This window comes from Ambystoma mexicanum, chromosome 13, assembly GCF_040938575.1.
Source record: "Ambystoma mexicanum isolate Mex_15411 chromosome 13, UKY_AmexF1_1, whole genome shotgun sequence".
In the NCBI taxonomy this organism is placed as follows: domain Eukaryota; kingdom Metazoa; phylum Chordata; class Amphibia; order Caudata; family Ambystomatidae; genus Ambystoma; species Ambystoma mexicanum.
Window position 1 is genome coordinate 97,622,029 of NC_090938.1, and position 23,747 is coordinate 97,645,775.

The 23,747-nt window shown below is 45.3% G+C and overlaps 1 protein-coding gene across 3 annotated transcripts in view; it reads right to left on the reverse strand.

The window, feature by feature from the left end:
* Nucleotides 1-14,404: 14,404 nt before the first annotated feature.
* Nucleotides 14,405-23,747, reverse strand: part of PHTF1 (putative homeodomain transcription factor 1) — a 596,971-nt gene continuing 587,628 nt past the window's right edge. For all 3 annotated transcript variants that reach the window (XM_069633361.1, XM_069633363.1, XM_069633362.1), the window contains one exon: nucleotides 14,405-14,623. In XM_069633361.1, coding sequence (XP_069489462.1) covers nucleotides 14,603-14,623 — 21 coding nt within the window. In that variant the 3' untranslated portion in view covers nucleotides 14,405-14,602. The remainder of the gene's footprint in view (nucleotides 14,624-23,747) is intronic.

Genomic DNA, 23,747 nt, shown 5'->3' on the forward strand with positions numbered 1-23,747 from the left:
ATTAAAACCAAATAAGGGTAATGGAAGGGTGGGGTGAGCGCCGGGAACAGAGAGTAACCCTAATACAAAACAGATAAGTGTTGGGTATAGATGCAGGTACAACACTGAACACAGTATGGGTGAGCAAGGCAGTGAGGGAAAAGGCAGGAAGAGAGCTGGCTGGTTAAAAGTGAGGAGCACGAGCCACACGCAAGGAAGGAGCAGAGTAGGCATTCAGGTAATCAGGCAGATGAGATGAATTAACTGGGACAATGCAAATTAAAAAGTGGGGTGTGCAGCAACCTGTAGGTGTCCCGAGTATGGGATTCTTGCACCTTACTGCACACATGTCCGAAATGACAACCCAGGGGCAATGAGTGGGCTCTCCTATGATGACCATTGTCCGGCCTCGGAGTGATTAGTATGCTCTGAGGCCCTCTTCTATGGGATTAGTTTGCCCTGGTAACTTATCGTCAGTCCACCAGCTTGACAGCCTTCTTTATATGACAGAAATTTTGCAAATAAAACATTGGTATATGAATCAGTAAATAACATCCACGGCCATCAGTGAGCAGGTCAATTCACTTTTGGTAAATAAGTAATTACACATTAACAACAGCATCACTTGTAAGTAAGTCAGTTCACATTGGTACATAAATAATTGAATCCCATAAATTGTGTCACCTGGTAGTTAGTCAATTCACCTCTGGTAAATAAATAATTAAATATTATTAATACAGGTCTGGGCAGAGTCCTGGTCTCTCCTGTCATATGCGCTTCACTTAAACTGAATCTCACCCCCATCCTCCGTGTACATACACACACCAAATTTTCCCTTGAAAGGGTATGTGACACTACACCGTAGTCGTAGTGACCAAACCACCACCACTTAGACGCGTACCCGTCTCGGAGGAAACCCTGTGGGGAAGCTTGGGGGGGAGGGGGTGCGGGTCAGTGACCGCTCCCCTCACTTTCCCTGACTGTAAAGACTACTCCCTCAATAAGTATTGAGGAACCAAATTAACCCAGTCGGGTTGGTAGTCTCCCCACATTGACAGAAATGGTACACTTTACCCACCACGCCAGTGCGATGCAGGTGAAAAAGTATACCGCTATACAGTTCAAGAATGTACTTTCCTTCATCCTCACTTTGACAGAAACTGTACACTTTACCAAGCCCGCCTATGCAATGCCGGCAAAAAAGTATACCGTTATAGAGTTCAACGGTTTATGGTCTTTCCATCTAATGCCATTCCATCACATTTTTTCCATCTAAAAACTTTGCATCTAATGCATTTTTTGTTTGTTTTGTTTTTACCCTTTATAATGCACCTAAACAAAAATTAACCCTTAACCACCCAAAAAATGCATTGGATGCAAAGTTTTTAGATGGAAAAAATTCAATGGAATGGCAGTAGATGCAATGGCATTAGATGGAAAGACCAGATACCCAGTTCAACAGTGCACGTTCCTTCCCCTTCACTTTGACAGAAACTGTACACTTTACCAAGCCCGCCTGTGTGATGCCAGTGAAAAAGTATACCGCTATACAGTTCAAGTGTGTACATTCCTCCCCTTTTCTCCCTCCTACCTCACAGCCAGCAACACACGGTTGCGCATGAGAGCACCCCAGCTCTGTCCTAACGGGGCAGCGCCGGCAGTGGGGGTGCACACTTTCGACCCAGATTTGGGGAGAAAAAACCGGCCAGCCCGAAGCAAGGACGGCCTCTCGGGACGTCTCTTCCAGCAACAGAGAGCCTGGCTGCCCTCTCTGGTTCCCCAGAAGCTTCTCCCTTTGCCCCACACCGGGGCACCTTATATAAACTCTGCCCTGCCCACCAGTCGCTGAACTGCGGGGGCCTCCTGACAGGAATAAAGGTCAAAACACCTCGGCACACGCACTCTCGCCCTGTGGGCGGAGCGTACCAAGTCCCCCCCGTAACTCCCTCCCTCCTTCAAGTATGAGCTGTTGCTTCACAAGCAATTCAGGCAGTGCCCTCCACAGGCATTGCAGAAGGGGCTAGGAACAGATTCACTAGTAGATCTCTTCATCCCTCCTTGCAAAGTGCAAACCATTTCGACATCTAGTTTTGTTGGTGAAAATTCTTCACAAACTGGAGAGGTCGATGAGCTGTCGAATAATCCTGATAGCTCCAGCATGACCCAAACCTGTTTTTCTCAGACACTGGCTTAATTTCCAGTAAGCAGCAATATGGGTAACGGATTCCAATACCCTACTCAACCTGCGATTTGGTTCCTGTGGCACTGATTTATGGTCCCACTAGCCTGTCAGCAGACACTCTAAAGTAATTGAACGCAGCCAGAAAAGATTTCACAGGGAATAAAAATGCAAGTAGACAAAGTTGCGTCACTAGGGTATGCAAACAAAGGTCAACCCCAAAATGTGCCGTGGTCAATATTTTTTCCTACATTTCAAAATTGGCTGGATCAGGCATCAGACTAGGGTCCTGCAGAGCATCAGACTAGGGTCCTGCAGAACCTACGTGACGGCCATGGGGGGGGTGGCACATCGGAAATTCAGGTAGACTATTCGTCTCTCTTTAGCCCTGTAGTCAAGAGGCATTTTAATGGCCTTAAGGGACTTTATCCCTAGGTCAGGAACCTGCATCCAGTCTAGGCCTAAGACATTGTGCGCTCTGCTCTGGTGCATGAACCCTTTGAACCATTGGCCACTGCAGACACAGAATTTGAGACTTGGAATACAGCGTTCTAGGTCAAGATCCTGCATCCAGCCTAGGCCTAAGACATTGTGCGCTCTGCTCTGGTGCATGAACCCTTTGAACCATTGGCCACTGCAGACACAGAATTTGAGACTTGGAATACTGCGTTCTTAGGCGCGCCGGCTTCTGTGAGACGGAGCACTGAAGTACTCGCTCTCTGCTCAGAAGACACTTTCTTGATTTTTAACAAGTATAAAGTAGTGTTAGAAACCAAGCCCTACTTCTTCCAGTTGCATCCACGTTTCATTTCAATCAAGAGATTCGTTTACCCTAATCCAGATTCTAAGGTGGAGAAAACGCTCCACACCATGGACGTATACAAGGATGTGAAATGTTTCGAGAGAATGAAGGATGCCAATACGTTAAACTATCTATTACTGTAGTGGGTTTATTCCCTTTTGCCAAGGCGGAAAAATGACCCTTTGCCCAAGAGTATTTAAGAGTGCAACACTCTATTAGGACCTTCCTGACATCTTGTCTGCCTCAGCATTTAACATGTTCCTTTGGTGGACATCTTACGCTACCTGATACTGTACACATTATTTCATGGAGGTTCACTCTAGCAGATGCAGTCTGGACGGGGAGCTCTGCACAATATTTTTGGGTTCATTTTGTCTTACTATTTTCAGTATATTCATGTTCTTCCATCTGCTTAGATACTCCTAAACGGGGTTGAGAAATAGGAGTAAGACTAAGTTCCTTGCTGTAGTGAAACCTGCACTCCATAGTGTTGTTTGCTCATTAAGGTCTGCTGCCCCTCCTCCTAATAAATGCCCAAACTCTATCACACTTGTAAAAGAACTGGATGGGTCTGGGAGCTTGCAGGAGAGAGTTTCCAATTGGTGGCTTGTTCATACGTGTCCGTGCACATTAATCTTCTAATATCAGAGCTGCTCGGGGTCACAGGAGCCAGACATATCCCTATCGTACAGACTATAAGTAACTTGTTCTGATGGACATCCCAACTGGCAGTGTCATTCTGAGGCACTTGTCATCTAAACCTTATCACTCTCTGGGCATGCCACACAATTCCTTACTTTTTCCACCGTCCACTCCATTTCAAGCCTCCAATATTTGACTCAGAGCCTTATATTTGTATTTATATTTTGTCTATTTGCATTGCGCACCTGGCCCAAAGGCATCTGGGCGCCTTTCTTAAATGTACGTGGTTAAATATAACAGACAGAGCAAAGTAGCGTGAGAAGCCGCTTATACAGAAGATATTTACAAGTGTGCAGGAAAACAATTGCATACAATACAGAATAAATTACAAAGTTGTTGTACAGACTATGCAGAAAATTCACAAAGCATACAGATGTTATGCAGAGAATTTCCATGGTGAAGCATGTGCCAGGTAATGGAGCTTTTCAGATTGAGTAGGGCTGATAACTTGTGCACAGTGTGGAATATTAGGCGCATGTGTGAGCATGATCCTGTGCAGAGAGCCAACTTTTGGCTTCACTCTTGAATGAGTGATGAGATGGATCAGCTCTAAGTGGGTTGGGAAATGTGTTCCATAATTTAGCAGCAAGAACTGGGAAGCTAGAGCCGCCTGCTTTTTGCAGCTTAAATCTGGGCATGGATAGAGTATGTGCTTGGGCAGATCTCGGAGAGCGGTATGAGGAGCGGGGGAAGAAGCGGTCAGCAAGGTAAGCGGGGGCCAAGTTGGACTGGCACTTATGAGTGAGAGCAAGGGTTTTGAGGGATATTCTGTGAGCGACATGGGGCAAATGTAAACTAGACCTGGTGTCAGAGATGTGGAATTTCCTATGAATGTTGAGAGCAGCCCTGATGGCATTGTTCTGCGTAACCTGTAGCTTGTTGATGTTTCTTTGGCTAGTTCCTAGGTAAAGGGCATTGCAGTAGTCTATTTTAGCCAAAATGAGGGTTCTGGCTAAGATGATACAGTTAGCAGCAGTGAGCAAGGGTCTGCAGGCAGTGATAAGTTTGCATGTATAGGCTGAGGCCGAGACAACAGCGTTAGTTTGTTTCATTAGGGATGAGGTGGAGTCGAGGTAGATACCTAGCGTTTGTCTCATTGGATACCTTAATTGTATTTCCGTCAATGACAAATGATTTGAAGGCTGGGTCCAATTTATTGAGTCTGCAGTGGGAACCTAGGATAAGTAACCAGGTTTTATCATCATTTAAACTAAGCCCATGATGTGCCACGCCTGGATGATTAGGTATAGGTCATTGAGGGCTTCTGAGTCGATCGCGTAGTCACCAGTGATAGGAATGAGTATCTGGGTGTCATCAGCATAATTGGTGTAAGTGACACCCAGACAATCAAGAACATCAAAGAGTGGCTTCGTGAAGAAGACATTATATAGTGTGGGTGAGACACCAGACCCGTGCAGGACCCCACATTGGAATGGCGCAGGTTCGGCGGATGCCGATGGGGAGAAGACTCGCATAGTTCTATTTGTCAGAAAGGATCTGATCCAGGAGGTAGCTTCTTCAGAGAAATTGGCAACAGTTTTGAGGTTGTGGCAAAGGATATGGTGGTTGACCAAGTCAAATGCTGCCGATACGTAGCAGAAGTAGAAAGGCCATTTTACCATTGTCATTTATGTCTTCGATTGGGGTTTTAGGTCATTGAGGGCAGTTTCTGTTCAGTGCCTCGTTCGGAATCCAGATTGTCAGAGGCCAAAGAGTTTATTGGATTCTAGGTAATCCTCAATTTGTAGATAGGTGGCGCGGGTCTATAGTTGGATGGGTTGTTTGGATCTAAGGTAGGTTTTCTTATTAGTGGGATGACCCACGCGTCCTTGAGATTATCAGGGACTATGCCTGATTTGAAAGAGGCATTAATGAAGGTGGTGATGAATGGTGTAAGATCAAGGACAGCATCCTTGATGACAGAGGCGGGGCAGGAGTCACCTTGACAATTTGAGGGTTTACCTGTTTTGATAATGTTTTCCACTTCAGAGATAGAGAGAGGTGAAACGCAGAAAGGTTTGAAGGAGTGAGAAGTTGGAGGTGTTATATTAGGGGGGAACTTGGGTAGCAAATCCAAGAGGAGGCTACACTTTTTGACATTGATTTTACGTTGGCGTGTGGAGATTTTATCAACGAGCGCTTTTTGGATATTAGTACAACAAGCAGTGTCAAGAGTTACATTTGTCAAGCGGGGCTGTGGGGGATTCAAGTTCTTTTAGAATCTTTAATAGTTCTTTAGTGTTAGATTCAGCCTGAAGGATGCACATATTGTAAGTGTCTTTTTTTGCAGGGAATATCGCTTCTTTGTAGTTAGAAGAGGCTAAGATCAGGGAGCTTTTATTAGCTTCCATAGGAAGACTTTTTTCCATCGTGTCTCAGTGTTTCGTTTCACTTTGCATACGTTTCTCAGGTCTGGCGTGAACCACGAGTTGATATGAGCACAGGGTTTGGGTTTCCGTAGTTTCAATGGGGCTTTGATGTTAATCGCTTTTAAGATGGCTTGATTGTAGGGATCTTCTAATGCAGTGGGGTCTGAGCAGGATACCGATACTTTATTGAGAAGAGGAATGATAAGAGACAGTAGTTTCTCCTTTGTAATGTCCTTAAGTCTGGTGCTGGTGGATGAGGCGATATTTTTTTTAGGACTTTGGTAGTAAGTTTTAATGGAGAAGGTAATCTTGTGATGATCCGACCACATGCAAGGTGTGATCGACACTGTATTGATGCTGCAGTTCAGATCAGAGAGCCAGTGAAGAGTTCTACCCTGGATATGCATGGGTACATGGATGTGATGGGTAAATCCTAAGTATGTTTAGGTGCAGGCAAGAGCAAGGGTTTTAGAATCATTAGGGTCTTGGAATCCAAGATTAAGGTCCCCCAATAGTATAATTTGGGACTTAGGTTTCATGTTAGCTGCGAGGAGAGATGCGATGATATCAGTAAAGGTAGTAATGGGTCCTGGTGGCCGGTAAATGAGATGCATTGTGGCAGTTTGATTAGGGGATAACAGCAATTTAACTGATAGTAGTTCAGCCAAACGGATCTGCTGATTGGGAATGGGCCTGAGTTCAAGTGATTTTTTAAAGATGAAGGCAACACCACCACCTTTGGAATGGTTGGTGTTCCTGTCACATCTGATGATGGTGTAATTGTCAGGGATGGCCGTTGGTCAAGGAGGGCCGGCTGTAGCATGTAGTCATGTTTCAGTAATGGCTAGGAAGTCAAGATCTTGGGTGACAATAAAGTTAGCGATGTCAAGCACATGGGCTGGGAGGGATCTAGCGTTGACGAGAGCCCCTTTGACCATGGTGTCTTTTGTAGTGTTGGGGCTGTCATGGGCGAGAGTTGAGACATCTTTAGTGTTAGACCTAGTGATATCTATGGGCTCAGATATTGCTGTGGTGTTACCCTGGGAGGTGTGAGGTTTAGTATTAGTAAAGTGGTGAGGGTGTTGGGTTTTGTGAGAGAATCTTGAGCCTAATCTGAGGTTCCTCAGGTGGAGAGCGAACGGTTGATTAGGCATGGGCTTGGTGGTGAAGTGTTCCAACCATAAGGCTGGTGAGTTTAGATACGGGTTGAAGCATGGCATGGTGCAAGGAGGGTCACAGTTCTGTGAATGCATAGTAGGGGCGCGACATGTTGAGGAATAGGGGAGGGAGGTGGGTGAGTTAAAAATAAATAAATAAATAAATGCATGCAGCGGGATGCCGAATATTAGGTGTGAGTATCGTGTAGAGATTGGTGACAGAGAGCTTAAAACTGGAGGTTGTGGTGAATGACAGGAACGGAATGCAGAGTGACAGGAGGATCCAATACATAGTCAAATACGAGCCAGAGTGATTCAGTGGTGATCGCAAAAGGGGCACAGTAAACTAGTAATCCAGTGGGTAAATTGGCAAGGCAGCATATGCGAAACAGCAATCCAGGAGTAGGCAAAATGGGTTGAATGCACAATTGGCTGGGTATGCAGTAGGCTAATTAGCGTGGCAACAAATGCTAAAAACAACAATCAACGGACTAGGCAAGATAGTCATGAAATACATTGGCTAACAATACGGGCACAATATACTAGCGTACATAATGAAAATGATGACAAGGGTTGAATACGATAATCGGTGGTCTAGGCTCACTGGGTCAGTAAAGCAGAGCTCGTACAGTTAACTGATGTTGTACAGTGACCTGTAGGTTAGTGGCTGTAATATATCACAATGGTGTCAAAGGTTTTGTACTTGTGTACCCGCGAAGGCGGTCGCGTAGTGGTACGTTGTTGTTGGGACTGGACGATAAAGTAGCAGGGAATATGATACAAGTTCCAACCTGCAAGCGCAGAGTCGATAGTTCGTAGGGATGAGATTGTGAGTCATTGAAGGAAGGCTGGTCGGACATAGACAAAGGGGTAAAGGTACTTGCAGGTGGAGCAGGGCACGGTCTACGGCTCGACCGGCGTAGACAGGCACAGACAGGCCTGTGCCTTATGAGGAGTGCCTTAGGGGAGGGCCGGCTAGCGCCATCCGGCGATGCCCGGATCGGCAAATAGGGCTGCTGGACCAATGGGCGGCAGTGTGCTTGTCGAGCATGGTTTCTTAGCAACCTAAAACAAAACATATGGCTGCCATTTTTGGATGCTCCACGTGCAGCGGCACGGAGCTGCAGGCAAAGGAGTGGGGCCGGAGCATAGGTTGTTGTCCGTGGCCACCGAGGGGCCTTCTCACAAGGTAGTATTAGGGTGAATGTGCAGGCAGCATGCTCTAGTCACCTTACCATTTGTAGTGTGTTCTGGCTGGGGCTGGTTCTCTCATGTAGCGAGGGTCTGTGGAGCAAGTGATGGACTGGGCTTCTGCCCACCCGAGAGTCGCTGCTTCGGTGAAGAACGCAGGGCACAGACAGCCTGTGCCTTATGAGGAGTGCCTTAGGGGAGGGCCGGCTAGCGCCATCTGGCGATGCCCAGGTCTCCACATAGGGCTGCTGGACCAATGGGGTGGCAGTGTGTAAAGCTCCAGCCTAGACGACTTTAACATGCAGTCTTGCCTCTTAGTTTTCTTGGAGGAATTAGGTGACTCCCCCTTCAACAACCCCACGTCACATTCTGCAGCTTGTCCTTTCCTTAGAAAAATGCTAGCTCACTCGTGTACTCTGCAGAGCATACCTGTTGAACACACTGCATCAGTTTTGCGATTTCCCCATTTATCTGCATTTCCTTTCTTTCACTTGCCAGTTCTACATTAGAGCGACCAGAATCACTTAGGTTGCCTTCACAAGTTTTGGCATCTTCTCCAATCTCATCATTCACTTAATTGGTAACTATCACAGGGAAGAAATTGCATTACTGCACCTGTGTCAGCATTCTTGGTTTCACTAGCCCTGAATCGCTTGTGGAAGTAGGTGTGGTAATGAACTGTCGTTGCTTGTAACTATATAGAAGTACACTGATCCCCATTAGCTAGAGATTCTCTTTCTATGACACACTCTCTCATTTCAATTAGGTGAATTTGACACAAATTGTGCATTTGTCATAATACTACCCCCAAAAAACAGTTGTTGCACCCTTCTTAACAAATCTGTGCAACATTAAAGCAGACTCTATCTCGAACTTCACATTTTTCAAACGCTTTGTTTTGCTTGAAATATTCTTTATATGTTTTGATTCCTATTCTTTCAGTCCTTAATAGGATCTTGAGTGCTCCCTAACTCTGGGCTCTTTCGCATACATCAAAGCTTTAACCATGTCTCGTTTCACTCCATCCTCCATGACGATATCTCCAAAGAACATTCCTGGAACAGTTTCCAATACGTTGTGTTAAAATATTTAATTGTCGTGCACATTCAATCTTATCTTAAAAAATCACTTGAAATCTCCCTTTTTTCTGAATACCTTTTCTGTGTTATGGTGAAGAAAAAAGAGCAGACGCTGCGGTTAAACGAAGGGTTATCCTGTGGGACTTATGGCCATAAGGAATGAGATTGGTTGACTTGAATCGCTATAACATCAACTTGATCGTGCGTGTAGGAAGAATGTTTGTCATATTTCGTTAATATTGAAAAAAGGACGCAGATCACCTAGATTGATCGTTTTGAACACACTGTCCTCATTGCACTCTTTTGGCCCTTGGGGTTCATTTTTACCAGCTGGATGCATTATATGTTGTCATAGGAACTTTATGACAATAAAAGTCCAATGGTTACCAGCCCACATTGACGCGATACCTAGTCCCCAGCCAACAGATTTTACCATAACATTCCCAACCTAGAGTTAATAGTGCAGTTGCTTGGGCTGCGCAGAGGAGCTGGTAGAGTTACAAGTCTCTTTTTGCTAAGAAAACTTTAATTTGCATGAATCACGCCATTTTCTTTTTCAATATATGCTGCGATTTTAGACGTAAACATTTATTTGCGTAGGGAGAAAGATGGCCTGGTTAATTTATCTGGCATATTAAATGGGCCATTTATTAAAACGTAAACAGTACCAAATATTGCTAATGGATTGCTTTGAGGGACAGTATTTTTCACCTGCCATTTGTTTCTCAGTAGGTTAGATCCAAAGTAGAGTTATACATTGTGAAATGGCGGGTTACCAATTGATCATGGTTGTATAGAGCAGGTTTATCCCAAAAACTGATGTCATGCTCACTGGCATCATTGGGAAACAACTGTTAAGACAATACGAAAATGTCAGCAGGAATCATTCAGAATGTGTTCTTCAATGTATAAATGCACATTGGTGGAGACCAACATGGTTCTCAACATAGTCATTTAGAGTCTGTCATTAGCCCCCCCTCACGCGTGCTGCCCACACACATCCATAAATAGATCTTTTTTTATTTTTGTCAAGCTTCAAAAATACATCACTTTAACATACAAACATATCAAATCAGTTTGCAGTAAGATAATTAACTATACAAAATATACGCATATGGCAAACATTTAGCCCAATAAAAGTTAACAATATGTAGTCTTATCTCAATGCAATTAGGAATACCTATTTTGTGCAAGATTTACTGCCAGCCAACTTGTTTGGCGTACCCTTCTCATGTAACATGGACAGAGAAACAGCTAAACAGTTACTTTTAACATGTTTCAATCCTTTAATATTTTGAGGGCTCTCTTCAGGATACATAAATCATTCTTTCACATGTGCTATTTCAATGCAAAGACCTTTGATTTGTCGTTGTGCCACATTTTTCATAACGCTAGAACTCCCCCAATTCTGTCCTCCTTTATAAAGAAGAAAACAGTAGTTGACTTTTGGTTACTTGAAAAAGTCCAAACTCTCCTCTTCTGTCTGTGTAATGATGTGGCTAGACCAACCTGCTTCTCGGGCTCACCTCTTGTTGCCAGGGTGCACTTGTATTCACCCATAATATGCTAGATTCTGTGCGGATGTGAAATCCTCCCGGAGAAGCAGGAATAATGTACCGAGGAATGTTTCCACAAGTGTCTTGTATCGTTTCTGAGGTACAAGACACTTGACTAAACATTATTAAACATATAGAACCTGAATATCTGCTCCTCCTAGCTGATATGTGGGGGAACTTGACCTGATTGACGCTGACATTTCTCTGCCCTCCGCCCTCTCTCCTGCATCTCAGGGCACACGTCATCACTTTTGTAGTAAGCATATTGAAACTATTTTCTTTTGGGTCTGCCTTTGCAGCAGTAATCTCATGACAACGTGAATATAGAAATTGCCTCTATCTAGGCCCAATAGCTTTCCACTAAAGAACCTGCAGCAGACCTGCAATGCTTCTGCAAGACTCCCCACAATGGAAGACTTATCCATCAATGAATCAGATGGGATAAATAATAATGGTCTAACAAACAGAAGAACTTGATTCAAGAGTAAATTAACAAATCGAAAAATGTAGTATTACCAATTTAAAGTAGCTTAACAGGAGGATTTCTGCACAATCGGTTTTCCGAGGAATATTTCTCAGTCAAAAATCTCCTCTCTAATATGTAGGACAAGGTTATGTAGTGTGAAATGCATTTCAATACCCTTTTGAGGGTATCTTCGATGTATGCCCATTGTAACATAGAACATATTCGATTTGTGTGTCTTCTGAGCAGCCAGAGGATTATGATGGCACTCCATAATTCCTCTTTCCCTTAATCAAATGGATGCAATAAAACCGATGGCAATGGGCTAACACCATACTCTGTGTTATGACCATCTTAAGCTTTGGGGGTGGCAATTTTAATGACATATTTTCAGATGACGACAATTCTGTCTCTTTGGGAATTGGAGGTTTGACTTTTTGTACTGTGGTCTACTACTGACAATATATATTGTTTTCTCTAAAGAATGGATTAGTGGAGAATGCCCCACTGTAGAATTGTAAAGTGCATCTCCAGTCCTCAAAACAATAGTACTCACTGACGATTGGAATATTTGCGTTTAGTCTAGCGAAGAAGGTATAATCTGACAGTGTCTCGTCCTTGTACGCAGGCTATCCTCCTAAAAGTACTTCATTCTTTTGCCTTTGCACACCAGCTCTTTATTTTTACAAATGAATCAAGAAGATTTTGTTATGGTATTACACGTGGATAGACAGATGCCCTCATGCATTTATTTTTCAAGCCTGTGATGGGTTCAGTAAAAAGGAGCCGACTGTGTGGTCATTTCTTAGTGGGAGAGAGAAGATGATGTATGTAGCGATTGCAAACAAAGGGCCTCAATTAGCTAGTTTGGCGTTGTGGGGGGTTGGGGAAGTGGCAGTAACTGAATCACCACCGTTTTTCCAGCACCGTGAAATTATAGGTTTTGGTGAGTTTACCGCCAACGGAATTACGATGTGGTAAATCTGCCTATTTTTGAAGGAAAGGTGGCAGATTTACCGCCAGATTATTGTTGAAGGTCAATCCTCCACTCTACATTATAAAACATCTGAGGATTTCCCACACAGTCAGTCCATTGGCAGTAAATCCACTAAATATCCCCAGAGAGTCCTATGGACTCCAAGAATGAGGAATTACACTGCCCTACCACCACTTGTAATCCTGTGGGTAATGATAATGGCGTTAAAAGCTCGTGAACAACAATTTATTAAGACGTTTAGGCATACAAAATAAATGACATCACTTATTTGTTGTATAGTACATAAAAAAATACTAGAGCAGTTAAGTTGCAGTTCCTAGGCAACGTAACTCCTCTTAACGTTTATAGCTGTTTTAAAAGCGCAGTGTGATTTGAGGAACCCATTTTGCATACATTATAAACACTGCAAGACACACAGTTGCTTGGAAACTAACTTTTCGGAACAGTGTTTATGAAACTCCAAGGAGCCAACAATTCACATTTTTAATATACAATATCACTAGTAATCATTTGACTACCAAATGCATAGTTGTATTACATTAACAAAAATCTCCTTTGCTTTACATTTGTGTACATACCTGGTACCCTTGTGTGTTGGAAAAGCAGTAGAAGAACAGCGTGAAAGGGTTGGTAAAAATATTTCGATTTTAAAAACAAATGTAGTTTAAACCACACCCCACTTAAATACTGTACACTGATTTACATTCATTGGTTAAAAATCATTTTTAAATCTAAACAAGTTTGCCCTATTTACAGGGTTGTTGCTTTCTTACCAGGAAATTATTCTTATGGACGGCATGCTTTTTTTATTTATTGAAGAATTTGGGGCCATGCTAGGAATATCCTCAAGCCGTGGAGAAGCAGAGTCTGCCTTGAAATTGGTTATCAGAAGCAGTATATCTAGATTTATTTGGATCAAAAATGACAAACAAGCTTCCAAAATGTATTTTGGAAAGCTGACTTTATTCACTATTTAAGTTTGCACATCTGAATTCTATTTCATACAATTCATCGCTTCATACTGAGGTCAAATAAGTTATTATTATACTTTGGGCAATCATGTTTAATGTGCTGATGGATCAGTGATCAGGATCTTTATCACTGACACAGGCGCATTAGGCAAAGTTACTCGTGTTTAAATGAAGCCAGATAAGAATTAAGATGGCTGCATTCGCCCTCTCTGCAGGGGGTAGTGTGGCAATGATACCTACAACTGATCCAATGGAGTCAGGTGTGCATGATGGGAGAATTGAACATGTCCTCAATGCTGGGGTCGAAGGGGTCCGAAAACACAGCACGGGGAACGATTACTGCACTTGAGGTGAATGCTGCTTGCTTACATTGCTTTGGAGAAACCCAACACCCATTTCCTCCAGCAGTTGCTTAGGAGGAGACAGAAGGCCGGCTTCAGTTCCCTGATTTAAGTTTAATCTGATTGTGGTGATGGGCTGGATGTTTCTCAGGCTAGTGTCACAGAAGAACTGGTCAACTCAAAGAAACAGGAGTAGAGGAGTTAGGCTGGATGCTCAAGCCTCTACTCCAACTCCAGGTCTTATTTTCTCAATTCTATGCAGCTCCACAAGATGCTCCGGTCCCATCACTGTAGGAATACAAAAACATGACTGACGGCTGGATCATCTAAAATCCCACTGCCGTGTTGTTACTTTTAGGTAATATGTCTTGCAACAGTACAAAACTACAGAAAGTACCAATGAATGTCTCTCAGACAGCGGCATGGTGTTCACAAACCATCTGAAATTCATGCCTCTCTGGGAACTCAGGTGAGCGACCTTGCTCACCGTGCAGAACCAACCTCTCTACAATGTTTCAATTGTCTGTTATGCCACTTTGGTACACTGTGATGCTATACGTCACCTTAACCTCGTTCCATACATTTTCATCATACTTTGAGAGCGAATCTAAACATCTGTGCAGGGCATAAAACACAATTTTAATGAAATGTAGAACAGTCAAGTATCTTTGGTTCACATTTTTGCTGGTACATGTGTAACTATTTGCACAGTCAAACACTTCTATGAGGCTCTGCTTTTTCGGCCCATTCAGTGAAACAGCATGGCTGTGCTGCAGTCCAGTCTTCTCATGTTGGCACCCACTGTTTTGGATGTACTCACGACTTAATTTTCCACAACTGAAAATATAATAAAGTGTTAAAAACATTGTTAATTCAGTTTCACTATTTGTTATTAAAATATATATGTAAGCTTGTCCTAATTTAAGACTGGGGCAAAGGTAGAACATGAAACCTCTGTAGCGTTCTCCTTCTTGAATCAGGTTGGTTGGCAGTCGGGGACGCCAGTAGTGTGGCCAGACTCAACAACGCATCCTCGGCTAGCATCAGTCCAATTGCAGTTCATAGAAAACTCAGCGGCGCTTGCATAAAGTAGTAACTCGTTTCACGGCAACGTGCCTCCGTACATAAGTAACTCATTATGCAGTTATTTTACCAAATTAAAAATAACGAATAACATTTTTATCTAAACATTTTTACTGAAAAAAATACCGAATTCAAAAAATATATATGGAGGGTGGTGTAAGGGGTTAAAACAGGTGGGGGTTGTGATTATAAACTAAGGGAAATGGGAAGTTGGGGGGACCCCCATATTTAGAAATAAATAAAAATAATCAGTATTTTATTTGGTAAAAATGGTTATCTAAAAATGTTTTCGTTATTTTTTAATTGGGTAAAATCACATGTAACTTTATACTTGTACCACAGATGGTAAGGATTACAATACAGCTCCAGGAAACACTTAGAAAAACACTTAACGTGACAAAGATAAGTGAGAGCAAAAGCATCAGTTCCATGTTACACTATTCAACTAAGCACAACGCACTACAAACATCAACCACAAACCTCCAGGCTTACATAGACCAGCAATAGGAAAGGACTCGCAAAAGCAGTCTCTTGGACATGCGTGAACTGTTTCATTTCAGTATGGTCCCACTATTGTAATGCGTTCTATGCAAGTCAAGTACATTTAGAAGTAAGACAACATCATAGTCTTGAAAATATTGCAGCTTCTCAAGTTTTAAAACTTCAAAATCCTGAGCAGGTGTCATGGGCTCTGGGAGCGCAGCACTAGCTTCCAGTGTAGAAAAGGAGAGCACATAATCTCCTGCATTATGAACAGGGCCTACTCCTGTCCTAACCTGAGCATTCATCATTCACAAGCGAAGAACAAGTTACTTCTTACCTTGTAACGTTCTTTCGATGGGATTTTCTTCCGACGTATTCCTTATCGCCCCTCCCATCCATCCCCGCTGTAAAACTTCCCTTGTAGTTGCAGTTTACGCTTGCTTGCTGGCCTCGGAGACTTTTTTAGTAGATGGCGCTGCACGTTGACGTCCCTCGAGCTGGTGTCCCTCGACAGCCTCCGTCTCAGGGCCAACGTCATCGTACGTATAAATAGACTTGCGCAGCGACCGTTGCTCAGTTCCGTTTTGAAGCTTAAATTTAGCTGTGCATGAATTGGTTATTGACCTTGAAGGAGCGTAAACTGCAACTACAAGGGAAGTTCTTCGAAGGGATTGTGTCCTCCAACGTATTCCTTATCTTGATAGACTCCTATAGCAGTGGTGTGAAAGAGGAGGTGGGAGTAAAATCGGAATATTTCCCTTTAAGAATGGCCAGAATGTAACACAGCTTTGTCAAATCTTGTCTCCTGGCTAGAGGAGGAATCCAGACTGTAGAATTTTGTAAAGGTTTTGCGGAAGACCATGTGGCAGCCGCACATATGTCCCGAATCGGCACCCCTCTTTGGAGAGCCGAAGAGGCTGCGATACCTCTGGTTGAATGAGCCCTAAGATGTTGAGGGGGCTGTTTCCCTGCCAATTTATAGCATTGTAGAATGGCTAAAATAATCCATCTTGAAATTGTCTGTTTTGTGATTGGCAATCCTAATTTGTGGCCTGCATAACCTATAAACAGTTGGTCTGCTTGCCTTAGCCTAGCAAGTCTGTTGATATAAAAACTCAAGGCACGCCTTGGATCCAGCCTATGTAGCCTCTCTTCCTCTTTCCCTGGATGGGGAGGAGGATAGAATGAAGGTTAGGTTATTTTCTGAGTGATGTGGAATTCAGAGACCGCTTTTGGGAGGAAATTAGGCTTCACTTGTAAGACAACTTTCTTTGTGAAAAATTGTAGAAGAAGATTTGCAAGATAGAGCTTGTAATTCGCTCACTCTTCTGGCAGATGTTAGAGCAACTAGGAAGACTGTTTTAAGGGTGAGAAATCTTAATGAACAAGAATGGAATGGTTCAAAAGGAGTACCCATCAGAAAATGTAAGACTAGATTGAAGTCCCACAAGGGAACTTGGACAGGCTTTGCAGGATAGACATTAGTTAACCCTTTCAGAAATTGGATTACTAGGGGTAATTTGAAGTATGAAGGCTCCTCCGCAGTGCGCTTAAAGATTGACAGCGTTGCGAGGTAGCCTTTGATGGTACCAACTTGAAGACCTGAATTCGCCGAATAAAGCAAAAAAGATAGCACCATTGGTGTACTGCATGAAAAGGGTTCGATATTCTTTTCTCTACACCAGCTGCAAAATCTATTCCAACTGCAGCGGTATAAAGGCTTTGTTGCCGGCCTTCTAGACGAAAGCAACACCTCCATGACGTCATCCGGGAGATCCCAATCCTTGTATCTCAACCTTTCAGAAACCAAGCGTGAAGGTTGAGGGTTCTGATGTCTGGATGGCGAACCTGACCTCCCTTCTGCGAGAGAAGAGGGCAGATGGACATGTCCAGAAGGTCCAGGTACCACGTTCTCCTGGCCCAATCAGGAGCAATTAGGATCATAGTCTTTCCAAAATCTTCTCAACCTCCTGATCATCTGAGGAATGACAGGGACTGGAGGGAATGCGTATAGAAGTGGAAACTCCAAGTCTACTACAAACGTGTCCCTTAAAGCTCCTCTCGGGGGAAATTCCCTTGAACAAAACTGATTGCACTTCCTGTTGATACTGGTGGCAAACAGATCCACTTGAGGGGTTCCCCAAAGGGCGAAGATCTCTTGAAGGACTTCCTGAGCTCTGCCTGCTCAGAGCGTTCGCTGTCAAGTTCTTCTCTCCGGCTAAGTGAACTGCCGATAGAGGTATTCCTTCTTGAATTGCCCAAAACCAGAGCTGCACCGCCTCTATGCACAGTGGCAGTGATCCTACGCCTCCTCTTTTGTTGAGGTAGTACATGGCCACTGTGTTGTCCGTCATTATTAGGACATTCCTCCCCTGTACAGATGGCAGAAAAGCCTTCAGCGCTAGTCTGATTGCTCTCAGCTCCAACAGGTCGATGTGTAGTCTGGACTCCGATGAAGACCAACGACCGCTGATGGTCAAGTTGTTGGCTTTGGCTCCCCACCCTGTTAGTGAGGCATCCGTGACTACTGTTATCTCCGGCCATGGTTGCCAAAAGTGTTCTCCTTTCAAGAGGTTCTCCCGACAGGTCCACCACTGAAGGTCTCGAGCCACTCTGTCCGGGACTTGAAGGAGATCTGACATTCTTCCTGAGAATTGCGCCCATTGGGTTCTTAGTGCCCACTGGAGGATCTCATTCTCAGGCGAGCCTCTGGCACTAGAAAGATGCAGGATGTCATGAGGCCTAGCAACCTCAAAAAGTCGAAGGCTGGTAGACGTTGGGCATTTTGAAACTTGGTGACCATCTGTAGAATATCTTGAGCCCTCACCTCTGGTGGCGACGCTTTCCCCAGGGAAGTGTCCAGGACTGCTCCAATGAACTGGAGTCTCTGAGATGGTATCATCTGAGACTTCTTTAAGTTGAGGGAGAAGCCCAGCTTGTGAAGGAAGTGGCAGACATAATCTAGCTGGATCTGAGCTTGTTCCGAACATACTGTTCTGATCAACCAATCGTCCAGGTAGGGGTAGACGTGGATCCCTTTCCTCCTTAGACTTGCAGCCACTACCGACATTAGCTTAGTGAAGACCCTGGGGACCGAGGTCAGCCCAAATGGCAGAACTCAAAATTGACAGTGAGAGTTGCCTATTGTGAACCTCAGGTATTTCCTGTGTTTGGCATGGATTGGCACTTGGAAATAAGCATCCTGAAGGTCCAGAGATAACCAGTCCTGAAGCTGGAGGGCCTAGAGGATCTGGGAAAGGGTTACCATCTTGAACATGTCTTTCCTGCGGAATTTGTTCAATTCATGGGTTTCAGTCCTCCATCCTTCTTTGGTACTAGGAAGTAGGGAGAATACCAACCCTTGTTCCTCTCCGCTACAGGTGCCGGTTCTATGGCGCCTTTCTCTAGCAGTTCTACAATCTCCTGCATAAGGAGCGGGTCTGGAAGCTTCAAAGAGTTGTTCCCCGGTGGATGACTCTGAGGGGTGTGTAGGAAGGGCAGGCAGTAACCTTGGGCAACTGTTTCCAATGCCCAAGCATCTGACGTAATAGCCTGCCAGATGTTGAGTCAACCTGCCCCCTACTGGTGTCTTGTGAGGGGAGACATCAGAGGGGTTTAGAAGTGGCTGATGCGGATGCCAAGGGTACAAGAAGGATGTGGACGAGAAGGTGAAACAGAGGGTTAGGTTGGCAAACTGTGTGTCACACAGTAATTTTAGACAGGGTAATTTCAAGTCTACATGTACAAAGGCAAGTTTGAACACATGCAAACTATTCACTATGGGTTTGACATGTTTTGCACACACAATGTTTACAAACCTGACCAGCTTTGAAAAGTGCTATTCGGCTAAAAGACACTTATTGACACTGGCATGGGCCTGCAAAATTGTCCCCTGAACCTTGCTGTGTTCACAATGTAAATCAAATTGTGCAAGGTTTTGTCTCAACATAAAAACGTGTTGGTAAATATAAAGAAGGAACAAGTTACTTACCTGTAACTGTTGTTATCCAGCCTGGGTCTGGCATGGATTCACATGCTCATGAATATTCCCTGTTGTCGGGCTGGGAATCCTCGGTAAAGAAAAAATCAGTTTCAGTTTCGTTTCTGAACTTTCTTTCTCTTAATAACCAATCACTGATCTCTGGGTCATATTGCCCCCAACCAATGACTGCCCTCTACCCCATTGTTAGGCAGAAACCTGTGCAGTTCCCTCTGGGACCACTGCAAAAGATTTAGGACTACAGGAGTTTGGCAGTAAATCCACTTGGTAGCAGTCTGTACCACACTGATTCACTTGGTAGCTGTGGCTGAGCAGTCAGACTTCCCTCAAGAAGAGTTAGACAGTATACAGAGTATTCACAATAGGTCAAGAGCACACAATAGAACAAGTAAACACTGAACAGGGCTTGGTGTAAAAGAGATGTAATTATTTATTTAAAACCACATCTAGAAAAACACACAGGCACTAATAGTAAGCAATTCAAAAACAAGGTCACTAAAAGATATACACTCCCTTAAAAGAATATTAGACAAGTCGTAAGTGAAGCCCCACTTATTTTCAGACAGCGGTGAGCACTTAACGTAGATGGCACTCTAATAGTTCGTTTTAAAAAGGGAGAGAAAAGCAGAGAACAAATTGAAACAGATCCCAACACTTTTTCAAGGACACAACAAGAGAGGAAGGCAAAATAAAACCGTGAAGTTAGAGTTCAAGAGGCCGGATCCACTTTCAGAGGATCCAAACGAAATGTGTCCAAGGTCACACGGTTGCAGTGCACAAAAAGTCTTGTAAAGGTTCAAAAAGGAGTTGGACCACAGAAAGGGACCAGTTAGAGGGTCAAGGCGGCCAGCCCAGCCCAGCCCAGAAGGTTAAGGAGTAAATATTACCTTGCAGCAATCTTTAGAAAGGGAGGCCTGGCGGACACGGTACCTTAAAGTGGTGAGAACGCTCCAGCGGAGGCAGTTGTTCCTGGCAGCGGGTGCAAGTCGGTGCTTCGTCCGGGGGAGGAGAGGATCTCGTCGTGGAGGTAGACAGGAGTCCGTTGCACTGCCAGGGAAGAAACCAGCCGCAGAGTTTCTCAGGTACAAGGAGCGGTCCGGTGATTCGCAGTTCAGTGGTGAGTGGCTATCCGGCTGCCGGGGTGCTTGGCACGGGCAGTTCGACCACAAACCGAGCTGGGGTGCGAAGAAAGAAAGGTAAACTGGTCATGCCAACCAGTCAGGGGAAGAAGCCTCTCCAGCCGGGAGATCTTCTCTGTCGTCGGGAAGTGGTGAGTCGGTTCTGCAGGGCTCCACCGGTGGTGTCGTCGTGGTAGGTCGGCTCAGCTTCTCCCTCGTCGGATTCTCAGGTCCTGTGGCGACTTCTGAAGTTCCAGTCCCCAAAGCCCTGCTTTTATGCAGAAAACCCCCATTCACTCAGCCTAGCTGTCAATCAAACATGCTAAGTGGTGAGCTGGCCGGCTCACCACTTGGGCCAATCACACAAGAGTGCTACCTGAGTTACCAGGGTTACTCGGTCCAGGATGCCTAAACCCCCTCCCACACTCCCTGTGCTACCCAGACAAAGTGGCACCACTTTTGGAGGCTTCTGTGGAGAAGCCCGCCAAAAAAGTGGAACAAAGGGCTCGACTTGGGTTGGAGTCACAGAAGAGAACACAAACGCCATTTTAGAATCGAGTCTTGGCAAAAAATACCAACCGGAGAATTAATATTAATTAAATAAACCGGCGGTATGTTCGAGGCTATGAGAATTAAATAATTAAAGTTGGTAGCCTCGAACAATGGGAAAATCCCATAGGAGAATATTCGCGGTCGAATATAAAAAGTAGTTTCCACTGCCACCAGCCAAAACTCGATCAGGGGGGACGGAGACGTGCCCCCTCGACTAACAGACCCCGGGGCAATCTAATTGCCCCGACCAGTACGTCCACAATATGATGGTTTGTACTGGTTTCTGTTAATAATTTGGGACTAGTAAAGCCAATGGTGACTTTACATGCCCTGGGAGACAGTAGTCAGTCCCAGGGTATGGAGTCTATGGTGGGGTGTCACTATGACACCCCTGTGTTACTGCACGGAGGGTGATGTGTAACACACATAGGAAAAAACACACGAGACCCTATGGAGTAAAGGACCCCATAGCCCATAAACACATTACCAGTCAAAGGGATACCATTAATCATGTCCAAGAGTGGGAGAAAGAGTCTCACTCTTAGCAGGAGGAAAAAAAAAAAACTCCAGAAATCCAGCAAAGCTGCTGGGGGACTCACTAGGTTAGGAAATTCAGCCTAAAGAGAGAATTTTCCCTAACACCCATCTTCAGATTTGGTAGCACGTAAAGTGACAGTAGGACCAAGAGAAGAGCCGCAGAGGGGTAGGAGGGAGGGTTCACATGTGAATCCATGCCAGACCCATGCTGGAGAACAACAGTTACAGATAAGTAACTTGTTCCTTCTCCAGCATGGGGTCTGGCATGGATTCAATTGGTCATGAATACAAGAATACATAGCAGTACACACATGCACAACCACGGTAGGTAGCAAGGCTCAACATTAAGCAATTATATCAACTCAACATTAAGCATCTCTTACCCCTTCACCAGGCCCACCTTCAGGCGAACAGATTGTGCAGCACTGCCTGGCCGACTCTGGACTCCTCCCTAAAATCCCAGTCGAAGCAGAAGAATCTCGTGAAGGTGTGCGTCGACCTCCACGTAGCGGCCCTGCAGATGTCCAGCAGGAGCACACCAGATAGGAACACTGTAGTAGCAGTGATTGCTCTGGTCGAATGGGCTCTCGGACGGCCGGGCAACTGTCAGTTTGCCAACCGGTGACAGTGCATGATGCAGCCGGAGAGCCATCTGGAAATGGAAGCCTTCGAGAGGGCCTTCCCTTGGTTCACAGGGCCAAAGTTAACAAACAGCTGTGATGTCTTCCCAAAAACTCTTTGTGCGGTCCATGTAGAACTTCAGCGCTCTAGCTACATCCAGCGAGTGCAAAGTCCTCTCGGCCGGCGACAAAGGCGACGGGAAGAAAATGAATAACACCAAGGGCTCGTTGAGATGGCAGTCCGACGGCACCTTGGGCATGAAGGAGTGGTGCGTCCTCAGCACCACCCTCATCTCGTGGAAAGTCAGGTATGGAGACTTGCAGGAGAGGGCCTGGATCTCTCCCACTCGTCGTGCGGAGGTGATGGCCACAAGAAACGCTGTTTTCCACGACAGAAACTTCAACGGTGCTGAATGCAGAGGCTCGAATGGCGACCCCATGAACCAAGTCAGCACCACGTTGAGCTCCCACGCCGGGGCCGGGGCCAGGGCCAGAGCCTTCACCGGCGGGAACGATCGGAACAGTCCCTTCATGAACTCCTTCACCAGGCGATGGGACCACAGGGATGAGCGCCCCGGAGTTCTGGTGTAGCTGGAGATAGCCGCCAGATGGATCTTGATGGAGGCATTGGCCAGCCCCGCCTTGGCCAGCGATAGCAAGTACGGCAGCACTTGAGGGGCCGTAATCCACAGAGGGTTAATCTTCTGTGCCCGGCACCAGACAGAAAACCTCTTCCATTTGTGTCCATAGCACTTGAGAGTTGAGGACGCCCTGGCCTTTGCAAGCACCTCCTTGCTGTCCGTCGGGATATTGTACCCTCCAAACTCTAGTGCTGCAGGAGCCAGGCTTGCAAGTTCAGCGACCCCGGGTCGTGGTGGAGGATGGCGCCTCCTTCTCTGGCAAGGAGATCCACGTCTGTCGGCAGTGCAGTTTGACTGGGGGAGCGGGGGGTGCTGACATGTCCAGAAGGTCCGGGAACCAGATCTGCCTCGGCCCCGCCGTTGCGACGAGGATCATCCTGCAACCGGACCGTCTGAGTTGGTTGATGGGTCGCAGCAGCAACGGCAACGGTGGGAACGCATACAGGAACAGGGTGTCCCAGGGAGAATTATAAGGCATTGCCCATGCTCCCCGGCTGGGGAAAACTTCTGGCAAACCTCTGGCTTACCTCCGGCACTTGGTGTCCGGCGCCGTCGTGAATAGGTCGATCTGGGGATTGCCCCATCGTTGGAATAGCAGATCCACTTGATCCTGACGCAGTTCCCACTCGTGAGTCAGTGATTGTGTTCTTTATTCCTGCCAGATGGAAGGGTACCAGAAACATCCCTTGGGTGAGGGCCCAGTGCCACAGATCATGGGCTTCCTTGGATAGGGCTGAGGATCTGGTGCTTCCCTGCTTCCGGATGTAGAACATCGTGGTGGTGTTGTCGGTGAAAATCCTTACCACCTTGCCCTTGAGGTATGGGAGGAACGACCTGAGGGCCCAGAACACGGCTCGGAGCTCCAGGACATTGATGTGTAGTGACCTCTGCTCCGGGAGCCAAAGGCCTCTTGCTTGGAGATCTCTT